The sequence below is a fragment of the Corvus hawaiiensis genome, chromosome 22, assembly GCF_020740725.1.
Source record: "Corvus hawaiiensis isolate bCorHaw1 chromosome 22, bCorHaw1.pri.cur, whole genome shotgun sequence".
Taxonomy (NCBI): Eukaryota; Metazoa; Chordata; class Aves; order Passeriformes; family Corvidae; genus Corvus; species Corvus hawaiiensis.
Window position 1 is genome coordinate 2,213,005 of NC_063234.1, and position 16,766 is coordinate 2,229,770.

At 50.5% G+C, this 16,766-nt stretch overlaps 2 protein-coding genes and 1 long non-coding RNA gene across 4 annotated transcripts; 1 reads left to right on the plus strand and 2 right to left on the minus strand.

Annotated features, from left to right (window-relative positions):
- Positions 1-799: 799 nt before the first annotated feature.
- On the minus strand, positions 800-4,297 carry AURKAIP1 (aurora kinase A interacting protein 1). Of its 2 annotated transcripts, none has more exons than XM_048326569.1 (4): positions 4,279-4,297; positions 3,750-3,839; positions 2,689-3,131; positions 800-1,653 (listed from the first exon to the last, which is right to left on the minus strand). In XM_048326569.1, exons 2-4 carry the CDS (start codon positions 3,799-3,801, stop codon positions 1,546-1,548), a joined length of 603 nt encoding a protein of 200 aa, XP_048182526.1. In that variant the 5' UTR covers positions 3,802-3,839; positions 4,279-4,297; the 3' UTR covers positions 800-1,545. The 2 variants fall into 2 exon arrangements, with proteins under 2 accessions (XP_048182526.1, XP_048182525.1); XM_048326568.1 differs by lacking the exon at positions 4,279-4,297 and adding an exon at positions 3,960-4,204.
- Positions 4,298-5,241: 944 nt separating this feature from the next.
- Positions 5,242-11,009, plus strand: LOC125337004. The gene is made up of 3 exons (XR_007207903.1): positions 5,242-5,469; positions 10,369-10,440; positions 10,917-11,009. It is a non-coding gene; the product is annotated as an uncharacterized LOC125337004 (long non-coding RNA).
- On the minus strand, positions 6,225-15,984 carry LOC125337003 (C-factor-like). The gene is made up of 6 exons (XM_048326232.1): positions 15,778-15,984; positions 9,018-9,069; positions 8,536-8,723; positions 8,031-8,186; positions 7,157-7,267; positions 6,225-6,983 (listed from the first exon to the last, which is right to left on the minus strand). Exons 1-6 carry the CDS (start codon positions 15,916-15,918, stop codon positions 6,870-6,872), a joined length of 762 nt encoding a protein of 253 aa, XP_048182189.1. The 5' UTR covers positions 15,919-15,984; the 3' UTR covers positions 6,225-6,869.
- Positions 15,985-16,766: the final 782 nt, after the last annotated feature.

Here is a 16,766-nt window from a genome sequence, read left to right on the forward strand (position 1 = left end):
AGGGGCCTTTCCAGCCCAATGAGTGACATAAAATCATCCCCCCCCCCCACCAGTTATCTCCAAGCTCTGTAATAAACAGCATGAAATTGTCTGGCTTTCAACCATTTCCTCCCAGAACAGCAAAATAATAGAAATCGTCAACATTTTGGGAATTTTAAGTCAAAGCTTTCCTGTTTGCAGCCCTTTTTTTGTTACCACAGCTACATATACACATAAACCTTTCCTAAGTGTGCAGATTCAGTGGGATGCAGGTATTTTGGAGAGGAAGAGCAGCTCCTAATAAAGCTTTGTGAGTATATCCTGGACTCGTGCTCCCTCTACAGAAAATCAGGGGCAGTTTTCCTCTCTGATTGAGAGTCTCAAATCACATCCTGTGGTCAAGAACACTGAAGGAAGCTGACACAGCCCTGGGATGTAAAACCTGGTTAGTCCCTTGTAAGACAGAGTTTTTCCACAAGGAAAACACAAATCCTGAGAGATTTAAGATGTTAGGAAGGAATTCTTGCCTGTGAGGGTGGTGAAGCACAGGTTGCCCAGAGAAGCTGTGGCTCAGGATGTCCTTCCTGCAGCCACATTAAACTGCACCTCGTAGCAATGACTTCCAGAGATTATTCTCCTCCCTTTCAGTTTATTCTCTCCTAGCAGAAAAAAGGGAATCATTTTCAGGGAGTTTCCCACAACGACCAGCCTGAAGGAGCTCATTCTTTTCCCCCCTCAGTCCACCCCAGCCCTTGAATCACACTAAACCACCCAGAACTGCCTCAAACCCCAAAAAGAAAAGCAGAACCCAAACCAGAACCCAGATAAAAAGTCCTCTCTCAGGGTTTATTTTAAACACCTGTATTTTTCACAGCTTTCACGACTCTCTTCAACCATGCAAAACCAGCTGATTGTATCAGGGTTGTCTCAGGTGCAAAAGTTTTTGTTGTTAATGAATAATTAGCTCTGAGCTTCTCCTTTGACCAATATCTGGATGTTCCACACGACAGGGGTCAATCAAAGACAAAAATAACCATTTTTTATTAACACAAAGTAGAAGTCAAAAATAAGTGTGCCTTTCAAGGATGCTCATGCAATGCCCCAGGCACGTGCACACCAAGGCTCCAGGTAAGAGACAACAAAAGCTCTTGCAGGTACATTCCATGGAATTCTGATCCAATTCCCATCCCACCACAACTCTTAGGAAAACCCTAGCCTTTCTGCAGCAAGGCTGTGAAAGAATGCAGTTTAGAAAAGAACATTTCCAAAGCTTTGTGCCATATATACAGTGGGAATTCTGTCACTGATCCCATCTCCCACACCTGATTGTTCTTAGGTTCAGTCTCATCTTAAAGAGGGACTTCAGAAACTGCCCACAGGACAGCAGTGCCAAGCCACCAGGAAAGAGCTCACACCTCTCCTTTGGGGAGGAAAAGCTGCCAGCTTTTCTCTTGGAAAACTCCTTTGTACTATTTTCATCACAATCAGAAAAAGGTTAAACGTCACCAACATACTTAAATATTTTTTTAATTACAATTACAGGTTAAAATTTATGACAGGTGTTTTTTATCGCTTGGAACTCCTCAGGTAGATCTTGGGGGTTTGCCACCCTGCAGGAGCATTTTTCAAGCCAGCTCTTTTCCAGATGCGCTCCAAATCTTTCTCAAATTTGATCTAAAACAGGAAAAAAAAAAGAAAAAAAAAAAAAGGTAACACAGCTCAGAAGCAACACCCACTGCCCACACATCCCAAGGACAATGCAGGTGTAACACACACAAAGGAAACAAAGGGTTTAAGTGACAAAATATTTGATCTTACTGCAGAAAATACATCAGAAGACATTAAAAGGCACAAGGATCTCAACAGTATCATTTTAAAAGTTCTGTGCAAGGAAAACTGAGAAGGTGGGCAATGAAATGGTGAAGGAAATAAGAGGATTTTATAGTGTTCAACACTGCCTCCTACAGATCTGAAGCAGTGGAATTACAATTAACCCCAGTTTGCATCTGGGCAAGGTGAGAATTCCTAGAGAATGAACTAAATTATATCCCACGAAAGGCTGTGCTGAAGGAGAACAACCCCAGCATGAACAAATCTCCGTGTCTTCCCTCATTTCCTTCCATTAAAGGAAGTAAAAGGCTTCTGTGTAGAAAAACAGATTTGGAAGCACCTAAGGATGTTGTCAAGACACGAAAGAAATTAAGGTTTAACCAGTCTCCCTGATGCAGGGTAGAGACATGAATTCATCCTTCACACAAATGCTAAAACTCATCTCCATTAATCACACCTATCTGTAAATTACTGTCATGGAAGAAAAATTATGCCCAGCAATTATCACATTTATGTTTGGAATCATAGAATCACTGAGGCTGGAAAAGATCTCCAAGACCACTGAGTCCAGCTGTGACTGATGCCCAGCATTGTCACCCAGCACTGAGTGTCACATCCAGGCATTCCTTGGACACCTCCAGGGTGAATCCACCACCTCCCTGGGCAGCCCCTTCCAACGCCTGACCACCCTTTCCACGGAGAAATTCCTCCTGATGTCCAACCTGACCCTCCCCTGGCACAGCTTGAGGTTAAATGCTGAATTCATTCAGGCTCATTTTCCCCCAAATCCACTTAGCTCCATCATCCAACACCTGAACAGGAGCTGGTTTCATGTGTGGGCACATTTCTGTCAGGGAACTCCCCCTCCCCTGAGCTCACCTGACGCTTCTTCTTGCGCCCCTCCTTTACCCTCCTGCGGATGAACTTCCTCCTCTTGATCAGCTTCTTGTACTTGTGCCTGTTCATTTTCCTCCTGCGGATCTTCAGCACATTCCTGCACTGCACTTTGCTGCCCAGGGCTCCCTCTCCTTCCCCCACATCCCTCGTCCCAGCAGGAGGGGGACACTCGGACGGCTGCGGGGTTTCATGGCTCGCTTCTTCCTGAGCACCCTCGGCTTTGGGCAGGGAGTACCTCACTGTCAGCCAGCTCTCCAAGGGGCTGATGGAGAGTTTCCTGGGAATCAGGATCTCCTCCAGCTCAGGGTCCAGCGTGTGCCACTGCTGGGGCTGGGCCCCGCTGGTGTTGGGGGGCTGGGTGCTGTAGCGTGCGGATGGAGAACGGCAGCAGAGGAAGGAGGACACTGACCTGGGCAAGAGGTGGCCTTTGGGAGAAAGGGATTGCACTTAAAAGGCAGAATTTCCCAGCAGGAGCATGAGAAAAGCTCTGCCCAGCTCTCAAACCAGCAGACAGCTCTGGCCAGAACACGCCAACAAAAGGAAACGCTCACAGAAGCTGTATTGTCATCACAAAGGCAAGGAAATCTTTCCAAATTTTAACTACCATGCTGTAATGTTAAAAATACATTCTGCTTCACTGGGTAAGCTGCCCAGGTCACCCAGAGCAGGGTGGAGCTTCTCCTTCACTGAGGGTTGGAATTCCATGGTCTTTAAGGCCCCTTCCAACCCACACCATTCCGTGATTCCATTAAGTGGAACGTTTTCTGAAGGAAAATCAATTTGGAATGGTAAGGAGCTGTTCATTCCTGTTCAAACCTCTCTGGTGCTAAGGAATCTCCTCCTAAGGTTAAAAGAGGTTAAACCAAAGCTACACTGTACTTACAGAATAAATCAGAGACATAATAACATTTGACAACCACCGACTCAACAACAGCCTCCTCCCTCCTGTGCTGCTTGGTGGAAAAGAAACTTCTGGGAGTCCAATTACCCCAGGAAAATAACCCCAAACAAACAGAAAACCTGGTCACACAAAACCAATTTACCTGCAATTCTCGAAGCCTTCAGTAACTGGGAACTCAGCTGTGATATTAACATTTTGTTTCACTTTGTTCCCTGGCAGACCCAGCAAATGACTGTTCGAATAAGAGCATTTATTCAATAAGGCAAACACGCAGCTTAAAAAAACCTTCTCCATTCAACCCCAAACCCCAAAAATATGCGCTGAGACACCCCAAACACCCTCCTGGTTTTACCCTCAGTCTGTCGGGCTCTGCTGTGGGGGTCAAGCACCGGGGCAGCTCAGCCGCAGAGGTGATTTATTAATAAAGCTTGGGCTGTTTTAACGTTAAAAACACGGTAACTCCAGCCGAGCTCCCGAGCACAGCCCTGTCCCCCCCTCAGGCCGGGAGGAGCAGCCGCGCGGCCTAAGAACGGGTCGTCACCGAGGGGCCGCCTCCCTCCCCTCAGCCCTCCCGGCGCTGTCCCGCCCCAGGCACGGCCCGCACGGAGCCCTCGGGGTGGCCGTGCCCGCCCTCCCCTCACGGCCCCGCCGCCATCGCCGCCATCACCCACCGGCCCCGCCGCCACCGGAACTTCCGGCCGGCCGCAGCGCCCCCTGGCGGCGCCCAGGGGGAACGGCCCCTCACGGCCCCTCGTGCTCCCTTAACGTGCCCGTCTCGGTCCCTCACGGCCCCTCACCGCTCCTCGTGGTCCCTTAACGTGCCCGTCTCGGTCCCTCACGGCCCCTCACCGCTCCTCGTGGTCCCTTAACGTGCCCGTCTCGGTCCCTCACGGCCCCTCACCGCTCCTCGTGGTCCCTTAACGTGCCGGTCTCGGTCCCTCACGGCCCCTCACCGCCCCTCGTGCTCCCTTAACGTGCCGGTCTCGGTCCCTCACGGCCCCTCACCGCCCCTCGTGCTCCTTTAACGTGCCGGTCTCGGTCCCTCACGGCCCCTCACCGCCCCTCGTGCTCCTTTAACGTGCCGGTCTCAGTCCCTCACGGCCCCTCACCGCCCCTCGTGCTCCTTTAACGTGCCGGTCTCGGTCCCTCACGGCCGGCCCTCACGGCCCCTCACGGCTCCTCACGGCCCCTCACGGCCCCTCATGCTCCCTTAACGTGCTGGTCTCGGTCCCTCACGATCCTTCACGGCCCCTCACCGGCCCCTCGTGCTCCCTTAACGTGCCGGTCTCGGTCCCTCACGATCCTTCACGGCCCCTCCTGGCCCCTTTGTGGTCCTTCATGGTCCCTCACAGTCCTGCGTGGTCCCTCAAGGTCCTTCATGATCCCTTGTGGTCACTCACAATCCTTCCTGGTCCTCCTCACGGTCCCTCCTGGTCCTTCATGGTCCCTCACAGTCCATTCCAATGCTTTTCTACCTTTTCATGAGGAAATTTTTCTGAATATCCAACCTAACTCTGGTGCAATCTAAGCCGTTCCCTCTCCTCCTGTCCCTGTTCCCTGGGAGCAGAGCCCGAGCCCCCCTCACTGCCCCTCCTGTCAGGGAGCCGTGCAGAGCCACAAGGTCCCCCCCTGAGCCTCCTTTTCCCCAGGCTGAGCCCCTTTCCCAGCTCCCTCAGCCTCTCCTGGTGCTCCAAACCCTTCCCCAGCTTTGCTCCAAAATAAATCCTTCAACCAGTTCAAGCCAGGCGTGTGCCTCACGCACCGGTTTGCACGGAGACCTCAGCCACACTTGGAAAGTCAGTGCTTGAGGTGTGTTCACCTGCTGAGTCACAGGAGCGCCTCACTAAAGCCCGTCTGAGCAGGTAAGGGGAGGAATTTTGGGCAACAGGAGGAATTCCTTCATGGAAAGGGTTGTTAAGTATGGGAATGTGGTGGAGTCCCCATCCCTTGAGGTGCCCAAGGAAGGACTGGACATGGCACTCAGTGCTCTGGGCTGGGTGACGAGGAGGGGATCAGTCACACGTTGGACTTGATGGGCTTTTCCAAACGAAATAATTCGGTGATTCTGTGAAGAATTCGGTGATTCTGTGAAGGATCCTGTGATGCTGTCACAGTGAGCCTGCCTGTCCCTGGTGACGCAGGGATCATGGAAGGCACACACAGACACCTCTCCCTGCCACACCTCCGTCTGCATCCAGGGGCAAGTCCCAGTGGCTGCTGTCCAGGGACAGCCACACCTGTCCTCTCCCCTTACCTGGCTGTTGTTTGCCTTCTCTTACTCGGCACAGGAACCCACCGTCTTGGCACAGCATGAAAGTGCCTAATCAGCTGGCATAAGGGAGGGATGTTGAAGCCAATCCTGGACTTCAAAGGGCTTTTTGCTTTTATACCTACCTCAGCCAGAACACAAGAGATTTATTCACCAGCTGCTTTTAGTATTTCAGACCAGAACGAGGGTCTATCTCCGTTTTAGGTACACCCCACTGCATCAAACCCAACTACCCTGAAAGGTTGGCTTTGGTTAGAGTTTCTTCCTGAAAATTAGGAATAAAATTCTCTTGCCAGGAAAGAGAAGCCTATGAAGAGAAATTAAATGAAGTAAACAGTTCGGTAAACAGACTGTTTAATCAAGACTTTATTGAAGACACTTCAGAAGTTTATGTACAAAACAACATTCCCACCCCCATATCAGGCTGTTAGTCACCCACTGGGAACAAAGCAAGTGCCTGGTGTACACTGGCAACCTGGGGACACTCAGAGTTTGCCACAGAATTTACAGAAGTACCAAATTCCCATGGTTTAGAGCTGGGCAATTTCAGCCTTGGCTCAGTTAGGAACAAAGGAAACCGAAGGAGTTTTTTTCTGGAGAGAATGGATCATACTGGAATCTGACAGCCTACACTGGCCTTACTCTGAGGTCAGGTCATTTAATTCTGCAGAGAGCCAGAAGCCCACCTTGGTTTTGGAAGTGAAAAGGAACCACCAGCCCCCGGATTTAACTTGCAGGTTTTAATCCATTTCTGAGGGTTCCAGGAGATGCCCATCACCGAGAGCACAGTAGTGTTTGCAGCAAGCATTAGAGCAGAGCAGTAGCAGTACCAATGAAAGACTCAGCCACCTTGCTTTCCAAATACACCTAGAGAGAGGCTCAGCATCACACTGGCTATTTCAAGGAGTGTGTAAGAAAACCCTAGAGACACAGACAGCAGTGGCAAGGTTAAATTGTGACTGATGTGCTGTTCCTGTAGAGTTCTGTGCACTTCTACCACGGTAGAGTTTCCCCTTGCCAGTCTAGGAAAGAACCATTTTCTTTTTCACCGAGACGGTCCAGAACAGAGAGAATACCTGGGATAGCCTCCTGCACCTGCATGGGAGCCTGGAATGAATCAAGCTTAGGTCATTACTGGGAATATCCTGCAGAAGAGAATCAAGGAGGTTCTACAATGAAGGGAGATGTATTTTTGTGTGTCACAGTACATGGAGGCGTGCAACCAGGGGGTTGGGACAACAAGGGACCCCCACTGTCACATTTCCAGAGCTGGCACTCACCATGTTTCCACCCATGTCTGTCTGAAGCCAGCCTGGGTGCAAGGAAATGCAGAGAATCCCGTCCGATTTCAAGTCTGCAGCGAGACACCTGGTGATCATGTTCAGTGCAGTCTGTGGGAGTGGAAACCACCTATTAATGTGCTGTTTATGAGCCTTGAGCAAGACCTCAAACCCAGCTGGTGGGCACCTCCCTTCCACCCTGCTGTCTCCTGGCACAGGAAGGGGCAGTAAGAGACTCTCAGTAACTCATCCAGACCTTCTGGGGACTCTGGAAGCTCTACCACCATAAACTCACTGCCCAAAGACGAAACTACATTGCAATGGAAGATAAAGTCGCCTTTGAAACACCTCAGGAGCTGTGAGGAGAATAATATTGACATAAGGACTGTGTTTTTCTGCATAACCACTACACAAACATTCATTTACTTCTGAACAGGGAAAACAAGCATTTAACAGCTTATGAGTAGGTGGTGTAGGAGAAACTGTATGTGTGATCCTGACTATCTGTGCAAACTCAATCTCTGGATGTGACAAAACTAAAAATCCCACCTGTCACTACCATCACCACATACAGGTCAGCACACCTTTTGCTGAGCTTCCTGCCCGCTCCCTCGCTTGGATGGGAGAGGAACACAGCTGATAGAACCCACACTCGATGGCATCAGCTCTCCCCTGAATGCCAAATCCCTCAGGTGTGGATCTGTATCAGAGCAGGGATTTGGGAGCCTGCTCCAGGTGCAGAGTTTCACAGCTCCCATTTCCACCCACATGAAGAAGGAGAACAGTTTTTGTGTCCACAGAGGTGCTGCACCCCTTGGCATCATCACCTTAGGGTCAGCGTGGTCTCTAACTCAGCCCAGGTGTGCCCACAAACCTTGGCTATCCTGTAGGGATAGACCTTGAGGAACATCTCATTTGCCTGGACGAGCTGCATGGAGGCAGCGAGAGAGGACATATTGATGATGGCAGCTCTGTGACAGCCCATTCCAGTGCCCAGCTGGGCTGCCTTCCTCAGCAGGGGGAGGAACGCCTGTGGAAACAAGAGTTTGCTTTCATTTGGTGACTTGGGTTGGAGTTGGATCATTCCCTCATTCATAGCAGGAACCCCAGTACAGCTCTGGGCCACCAGCACAGAGCAGTGATGGCTCCTCAGACACAGAGGAAACCTTCCTCCAGCAGCCTTTTCTGCCCAGCTCCTGTCCCCACCTGCCATGAAGTGATCCCACAGCAGGTGCACAAACAGCAGCTCTTGCTGCTCTCCAGACGGGCAGGTCCATGTCAGAACTGTATCTGTGCAGTTCCAAGGGGACAAACACCTGGACAAGTCCAGCTCACTTGTGGAAAAGCCCCAGATTAAGCCCATTCCTCCCAGTCCTTACCTTGGTGACCATCAGCTGGGCAACGGTGTTGGTTTCATAAATGGTGAGCATGGTCTCTGCTGTGACTTCCTCCAGCGAGGCGAGCACGTTGATGCCAGCGTTGTTGATGAGGCAGTTCAGGCCTTTGTCTCCCACAATTTCTTCCACTTCCTTGACCACTTTCTTGATGCTGTTCTCACAGACCACATCTGCACAGAGGAGGCAGGAAGAGCCCCAGTGAACAGTGTGGGGTTCAGGGTCTGCCTGGCACGAGACAACCCATGCCAAACCAAATCTGAGGCTGCCTGGGGATGTTTGGGCAGCACACAGGTGAAAATGCACAGATTTTACAGAACTACATTTCCCTTGTGTTATCTTAAGATGGTTTTCAGCTGCTGGAGATCACGTCCAGATACTAATCACTCAGGAGACCAATTTCTTAAGAAATCTCTTCACCTAAGTGGAACAGATTTCTGTACACAGAAATAAAGGCCCTTACTCACCCAGCTGCAGGAGCTTGATGTTGCTGTATTGCTTGCTGAGCTGCTGCAGTTCCTAGAAAGAAGAAAATTTTTATCATGTATGTATATATGTATATTATATATAAAAATCTCCATGGCTATTACATAAATCAGTTTGAATTCTGCACCTCCAGAATTGCAACTGAAATATTTTCATGATTGGACTGAAGGCAATGGTTCTACTTGGTTTTCCAGCCTTCTGAGCAGCTTTCCTAAGAGCCAGATCAAGGAACTGGACTCTTTCCCTGCTTAGTCCAGACTCCACCGTGCTGGATTTTTAGTGGGATATTTCTCAGTTCTCAGCATTCCAGTAAAAATCCAGTAGCTTCCCAACTTTGCAAGAAAAGCATAATTCTCCTGAAGCTCAGCTAGTGCTGGACATCACTTTGGGGCAACAGGAACGCTTTTAAAAAGCCATTTGCAATTACTGTTTGCAGTTTTCCCATGGGAATTCCGTTTCCCCAGCAGCCTCGTTAGCGTCAGTTCTTGTAAGTGGAGGTGAAGTACACCATGAAATCCATCCCAGGCACAGCCACTGTCCAGAAGAACAATTCCCTCCCTGCTGTAACTCTCCCATCTGCCTGTCAGCAGAGCAGGCTGGTGTTCCTGGAGAAATCCGTGCTCTCCGGTGTTCCGGCTGGACAAAGTATTCCAAATTGGATTTATAGGCCCAGCTGGAATACTCAGGTTTCTGTGCCATGAAGCCAAGTGGGAAGTGTGGCCAAACACAACAGATGGATTCCATGCTCCCAGTCGTGTTCAGGAGACACAGCAACCTGGCCAAACATTCCAGCCCAGCAAATCCCTTTCTTTAGGAGCCCTTTGGGAATAGGGGTCAGGAGGGCAGGTTTTGAAAGAATCCTTCTCTGCCCCTTGGAGACACTTTAGGGACTCCGTGTCCTCTGACAAACTATAATGCCTCGCATCTTTTATCTCACATCAGACCCTGCAGGATTCTCTCCAGGCTTGTTTGGGAGATTTGTTCTCCCACTGAGGCCCATCTACAACTGCAGTTAAGGCTATTAAGGGGAGGGGGAAGGAAAAACAAGTCAGAAGCACAAAACCAGAAGACATTCCTTGCTTTGGACAGGGCTTGGTGGGACAGTTTTCCATAAATTAAAGGCCCAGAACACACTGTCTTGTTTATTGATAGCCCAGGATGAAATAGCTCTGCCATGTCAAGGCCTGCAATAATTCCATGCCTTTGGACTGTCACTGGATTCCAGTTTGACAGTATCACTTAATGGATAATGAACTCCTGGAGCGCTCTGGCTTCTCAAGGTTTGTCCATTTATTTATAGTTCATTTATTTATATGCTTTACTCTCTGACAGAAACAAGCTACCAACTCCTGCTGAAAGGCCAGAGCTGCTTTGAGTAGCAACGGCAACTGAGAGGCTTCTGAAGTGAGTAAGCAATATTTTCAATTAAGAACTGCAAACACTGGAGAATGAAGCATTCTCCAGTACATAAACAGCATGAAATTACAATAGCTGCATGCAAATTAGGTTTAAAATTCAATGGGTTTTCCAGTTAATTACTTAGTTAACAAGTGACTCCCACTTCAGGGGTTGGAATTTCTGAGAAGCAGCTCCCAGGCACAAAGCTGATCTAGCCAGCTTTGGTCTTCAAGAGCGTTACACCTGATATAAGCTGAAAAATCCAGTTAGAACATCTAAAAACTGCAGGAAAGCCTATTTTTCCCCTCCTGTCACTAGAAGGAACATGAGAAAAGGAGGACTGAGACAAGTCGGTACAGCCAGCATATCCCAGCTAAGTCATTTTTAATTAGTGTGCTGTGACAGAGACTTTAAAAACAAACAAGACAAACAAAACCCAACAAAAAGCCACAACACAACTCCCTAACGCTGTGTTTATTTAGCATAGGAGCTGTAGAACTGCTCTGCACCTGAACAATCACCCCTGAGAATCAACTCTTCGGGAGTCCAAGACAAGAATTAAACTCTGATTAGCATCTGTTGTTTCCTGTTTGCTGATTTTTAATTACGATTAACAAAGAGTCAGCCTATTCTGATTTAAAGATCCTCTGGCACTCAAAGCTCCAGATACAGATTCCTCAGCACACAGGGTATTTATTGCTCGATTTCAACCAGGAATGTTCTGTTGTCTTTGTCATTTAGCAAGATTTACTTTGCCTTCTTTGTGAAAGCATTATCCACTTCAGTTACAGCTCTTGGAAAGGGCCTGGCCCCGCTCAGCCAGTTGGAAGCAATCAAGCCAAACAAACACAGCCTGTGGGCAGGATAAAGGTGCTTGGGTATTCTTCACATCGTCCTGCTTGCACTCGGGACAAAGCCAGAGGTGTATCCTATTTTTCTGTGTCCCTCTGAGACAGGTTTTCAGTATCACAGTGTACAGCCAACTCACTGTTCAACCCTGTAACAGCTTCCACAGCACTGCCCTGACCCACAGGCCTCTCTGACTCCAGAAGAGCCAGATCTTACTGCTGTAGGAAGTGTAAAACACTTCCAGAAAAAAACCACAAAACAATCAAACAAAACAACTCTGCAATAACCCAAAACTAGAAAGACTTCAAGAATGCCCTCTCCACCTGATATATATTCAGAAATGCCCCCTTTGCCTGATATATCTGTTGCACAGATCACTCAGCTGCTCTTCCCAGTTGCAAACCACATGGCTAAAATATGTGTTAAAGGGAAAAACAAACCCCAGTCCTGACAGAGACAGTGAGCAGAGAGAGCTCCGGGTCTGACGAGGGAACAGGCACAGTTTGTAACAGGATCTCCTGCTTCACAGTAAGGGAAACTGCACATTAAGCCCTGGAAGCTTCCCAGAGCTCTCTAGAGGGCTCGAGCAGCGAGGAATTTGTTCACCTGGGAACACACTGGGGCTATGGGGAGAGCAGGAGAAACGGGAGCTGCTGCTGTGCAGATCCCACAGCTCTGGGCACCACGTTTCTTCACACCGTGGCCACCTCCCCCTTCCCCCATCAGAGAGGGCACTCCAGGGGCTGCAGCATTTTTAAGTGCAGTCCTTTAGGGCAGAGTTTTTTCCCTTTTATGGGAAAGCAGGATGGGGGAGGAAGAAAAATAGGAGTGTGGGGAGAATTCCAGCTGGGTCCATGAGCCCCTGCAGGCTCCCTAATAATGACTGCACCCGGGGCTGTGTCCATCTGGAGAGCAAAGACAGGACATCAGGATTATTTCGCAGGAGATTTGTAGCTGCTCCCACTGTCAGCGTTGGAGCAGCCCAAGAAAAGGCAGATTGGAATCAGAGAGTGGCTGGAGGAGTCTCCGATGGTGCTTTTCCAGGAGGGGCAGTGGTTATCTGGCTGCCTGCGGGCCTGCTGCATGTTATCGTGTGATCTGCAGCCCATTTGTTAGGCAAATGTTCTAGGGAGGCCACCTAGGAGCTCCTCAGCCCCAGAACTCGAGTTTTCACAACTTCTGCCAGCACAGACTCACATGCAAAAGCCTGCAGCTGTTCAGCATTATCCCAAGGTTAGGGAGTTACAGGAGATGTGCTGCTTTCCTGGTAAAGAGAGGAAAGCAAAGTCAGCCTTCCCCAGCATCTTTCTAAAAGCAGCTCCTTAGGGGCTCTTCTCTGTCCACTGTTTGGAGGGCTCTGAAATATTCAGTCATCACCCTGCTGGGAGATTCTTGCCCAAGGTGGAACTGTACTTGCCAGCAGCTAAGCATATTTAATCACTTTTCCTCTAAAAACTGGAAGATAATTTTTAAAAACCTTTTCATTCGAGCTGCACCCGTCTTTTTCCTCCATTCTGCAACGGGAAAATGCTGCTCTGCCAAACCAGAGGAGAATTTAAAGGAACTGTCCAAAGTTGCTGTTCTCCAGGTTCATCCTCTCATGCAGGAGAGGAAGTGGGGGCAGTTCACTTGTGCTGAGGAAGGGTTTTCATATGGTCACTTACCACAAAGCCAAGAGGGAAAACCAAAATTAGACCAGCTGAACTGCTGTCAAGAGAAAAAGCACTGACCCAAGTGTGCAGAGAAACTCCCTCAGCTTCACAGTCCAGCGTGCATGGCCAACAAACAGCTCTGAGATGGGCCAAGCCCATTTCATGTGCCCTAAGCCGAGCCTGCAGTGCCAATCTCTGAGAGCAGGAACCTGAACTCTGGGAGTTCAAGATGAACCTGAACTCTGGGAGTTCAACATTTGACTGGAAAGTCATTGACAGCAAAGGTTCATCTCTGAGAAAGAAAAAAAAAAAAAAAAAGACCAGAACCTCGCTGAACCTTTGCCTTTCCTATCACGCTGAGCAGCACTGCCGTGCTGGAGCCAAGCTTTGAGAGCACCAGCTGAACGTGGTGCTCCCATGACCAAGATTCCCAGTGGTGGAGGCTGGAGCAGGTCTGTTCTTGCCCTCTGCAGCCCCAAGGACCAGCAGCACAGTGGGAACACTCTCAGAGGGTCAGAAGGTTTTGTGCCAGCTCTGTGCATTGCAGATGGGGCAGATAATGCTGGTGAAACCACTACAATACCTTTAGTAAAGATTTCTCTTCCTTGTGGAGTTTCCAAACCCATCTGTTAGAAATATGCTTTCAGCTGACTGCAGAGGTTTCTACTGATGTCCTGCCAAAGCACAGCACATGGCCTAGAGGTCCTTACAAAGAACAAAAACCCACCCTGATCCACCAAGGACAAAACTTGCCCCCCTAAAAAAAAAAAAAAAAGCTTTGGATGCACCCATGTGGCCTGCAGAATCACCACTGGGGTTACTGGAATGTGGCTCCTGGCCAGCTTCCTGCCTACAGGAGACACCCTGCCAGAGGCTTTCCAGGTTTCTCCCGCAAGCGAGGAGTGACCCAGACTCTTCCCAGACACATCGCACTGTCTGAAGGCTGTTTCATCTTCCTGTGCAGGTTTACAGCCTTTTCTCTCCAGATTTTTAAATACTGGCCGCACAAAAAAAAAAAAACAACCCGATGAGTTGTGCTGAGATTTGCCCGTGTAATGTTTCCTAGGAAGCTCTTCCTGTTGAAGGAAACATTTCACTTCTCCATGTAATGGATCCGAGCCCATTATGATGAAAAATCACAGGGCCCAGTTGGTGAAAAAAAGAAAGAACCTCTCTCAAAGCCGGCTGAAGCAGCTTCAGGACAAACAACCACGCCGGGAGATTTTGATCTAACACAGGTCAGATGTCTCTGCTGCTTTCCTGTGCCACTGCTACACCGGCCTCTTGTGCAATCATTCATAGGAAACAGGGCTGGGACCGGTGACAGCTCGGGTAACAGGAGTTAAAAGGGAACAGAATGGAGTGAATGCCTGAATGCCTGCTCAGGTGGTGCACAGGAGGGGCTCGGGGGGAGCCACAGGGACCAGCAGCCCTGGCAGGGAGCTGTGCACCTGATCTCAGCCTTGCTGGACTGTGTCTCTGCACTTTCATTCAGAAATACCGTAAATGTTCCTTTGTGCGGGAGACTTTTTTTTTTAAATTAAGATATTTTCCTTCAGTTTCATAAGTACCTGCAGAGCAGCAGCAGTTTCTGGAGAAGCAGAGGTCAGAGTGCAGCTGTTACCTGGCCAACCCTGCCCCACATCCTCGGGGGTGACCTTTTAGGGCTTTTTTTATAGCTAAGCAGTAAACAGAGTTGCTGTGTTTGTTTTATTGCTAGCACGGTGTGATCACAATCTGTAGGAAAGGAATCAAACCCCCCAGAAGGAACAGACACGGGGGCTCTGCTTCCCTCTGCACGTGCCAGGGAATTTGCCTTTTGCCGGGACAGCCACATTTGAAACAGGGGAGATGCAGGAATAGGGCTGTGGGTATCAATTCTCCTTCCAAATGCCTGGGGCGTTCCCGAGGGGCTTGAGACACTCACAGGGCTGAGTGCTCAGCTTCCTGCAGCTCTGGAGCACCGGAGGGAAGGAACAGGGGGATGGATACCTGTGTGCATTTCTGTGCTGCCCAAATTCCACCTCACCGAGGAGAGCCGAGATCAGCCTGGACACGCAACAAGTGACACTGCTGGTCACAAAGTGATTGATCACCCTCATCGATTTGCCTCCAAAGCTTCCAGGTGTGTGTGAAATTTGTCTGGAAGAGTTTAGGGACAGGGAAGGAGTCCCAAAAGTACTGCGATGCTGCAGCAGAGGAGACTTGGGCTGAAAAGGGAGAGAGAGGGCTGCAAGTGGATCCAGGAGCAGCAGGTAACAAAAGCTATTTCCAGCAGAAACGCTGACCCCTGCCCAGCCGAGAGGGGAACTAAGAGGAGCATTCAATTCATCGTTCATTTGGGCTTTCTCACTTGTTGTAAGTGCAGCAGAGAAAAAGAGGCAGAGAGGGCACGGCTCCTGCTGGGGACACAGACACGCCGTGGAGAGAGAAGGAAAGCTGTGGCAGATCCCACGGGGAAGGTTTCTGAGGGACGGGCTGCCCCTGCAGAACTCGAGCAGGACAGGACAGACACCTCCAGCAGCAAATCCAGCGAGAAACTCGGGGATTAAAGAAAGGGGATGGCAGGAGCGCTGGAGATGCTGCAGCTGCCCTCCTGCTTGCCCGGCCGCGTCCCGCTCGCTCTCCTCCTGCCGAGAACGCTCCCTATCGTCGATATTCCCAGCTCCAGCCCCGGAGAGCTCCCCAGCACCGGCTCCACCCGCCTCGGCTCCATCCCAGCGCGGGCTCTCGCTGCCGGCACAGGGATGCTCGAGATGTTCCGCGCTTCCAAAGTGCCTTCTCCTCCCTCCCGCCGCCGTTACCCCGCTCCGGGAACTCCCGGCGCCCCCGCCCCGCTTACCTGCGCCTTCTCGGGGTACCGGCAGGTCGCAAAGACCAAATCCGGGGAGGGGCTGGCGGCTGCGAGCCCCCGCACCAGCCCCAGCCCGATGCCGCGGCTGCAGCCGGTGATGAGCACGGAGCGGCAGCGCGGCTGGGCCATGCTGCCTCGGCCCCGTTCGCTCCGCTCCCGGCGCTTCTTAAGCCCACGCGGTTCTCAACCTGCGCGGTGCGGAGCCGGCCCCGCCGCCCCGGGCCCGCCCCCGCCGCGGCGCCTCCCCCGCCCGGCTCCGGGGCAGGGAGAGAACGGGCTCGGAGAGCGGCCAGGGAAAGGGGAATCGGCTCTTCCCCCTCCCACAGAGACCCGAGCTCATCCCGCGCCCGGCCGGTACCCAAACCCCGTTCCACAAACTTCAGAGCCCTGCGTGTGACAGTGGCGGCTGCAGAGCAGCCCCTGACCCCTCTGACCCTCGTTATCGGTCCCACAGAACGGGACAAGGGTGAAAGCGCTCGCCCCAGCAGCCAGGCGTGGGCAGAAGGAGAGAACTCAGCTCTCTAACTGGGGGATGAAGCAGAGGCAGGAACTGAAGCCCCATTTCTGGACTCCCCACGTTCCTGCCAAAGGCGTTTTGGGGTGTGCCTGGCACTGCATTACTCTCCCTTCCTCACTGTGGAGGACCTGGTCCTGGAAATCAATACAGGCTTCCTGCCCTTAGCTCATCCTCACCCTATTCCCCCCAGACTGGCACGTGCCTTCCCAGATCAATAACCTTCACGGATCTGCACACTCATGCAGAAACTGGTACGTGGAGGTTTAAAGGCTTTAATTACATCTGTGAGCATAAGATTGCTCTTTCCTTTTTTAAAAGATCACTACACTTTTAAAACTAATTTCATCCTGCTGGAGGGTCAGGAATAAAACTCTTTCCTTGGGAAACTGAAGAACAAAGATTTGGTAATTTGTAAAAATTCTGTGGAAAAGCCTCAAACAGCTGCTGAGTCGGCCCTGTT

What these genes read in the sequence shown, in the direction of transcription:
- AURKAIP1 (XM_048326569.1), bottom strand. Translation starts at nt 3,801, where the DNA reads ATGTTAATATCACAGCTGAGTTCCCAGTTACTGAAGGCTTCGAGAATT. An exon ending in GAAGGCTTCGAGAATTGCAG is followed by an intron (nt 3,132 to 3,749) that starts GTAAATTGGTTT and finishes TTTCTCCCAAAG; the next exon opens with GCCACCTCTTGCCCAGGTCA. An exon ending in GGCGCAAGAAGAAGCGTCAG is followed by an intron (nt 1,654 to 2,688) that starts GTGAGCTCAGGG and finishes TTCCTGTTTTAG; the next exon opens with ATCAAATTTGAGAAAGATTT.
- LOC125337003 (XM_048326232.1), bottom strand. Translation starts at nt 15,918, where the DNA reads ATGGCCCAGCCGCGCTGCCGCTCCGTGCTCATCACCGGCTGCAGCCGC. An exon ending in CATCAAGCTCCTGCAGCTGG is followed by an intron (nt 8,724 to 9,017) that starts GTGAGTAAGGGC and finishes TCCTCTGTGCAG; the next exon opens with ATGTGGTCTGTGAGAACAGC. An exon ending in ATCCCTACAGGATAGCCAAG is followed by an intron (nt 7,268 to 8,030) that starts GTTTGTGGGCAC and finishes CCACTCCCACAG; the next exon opens with ACTGCACTGAACATGATCAC.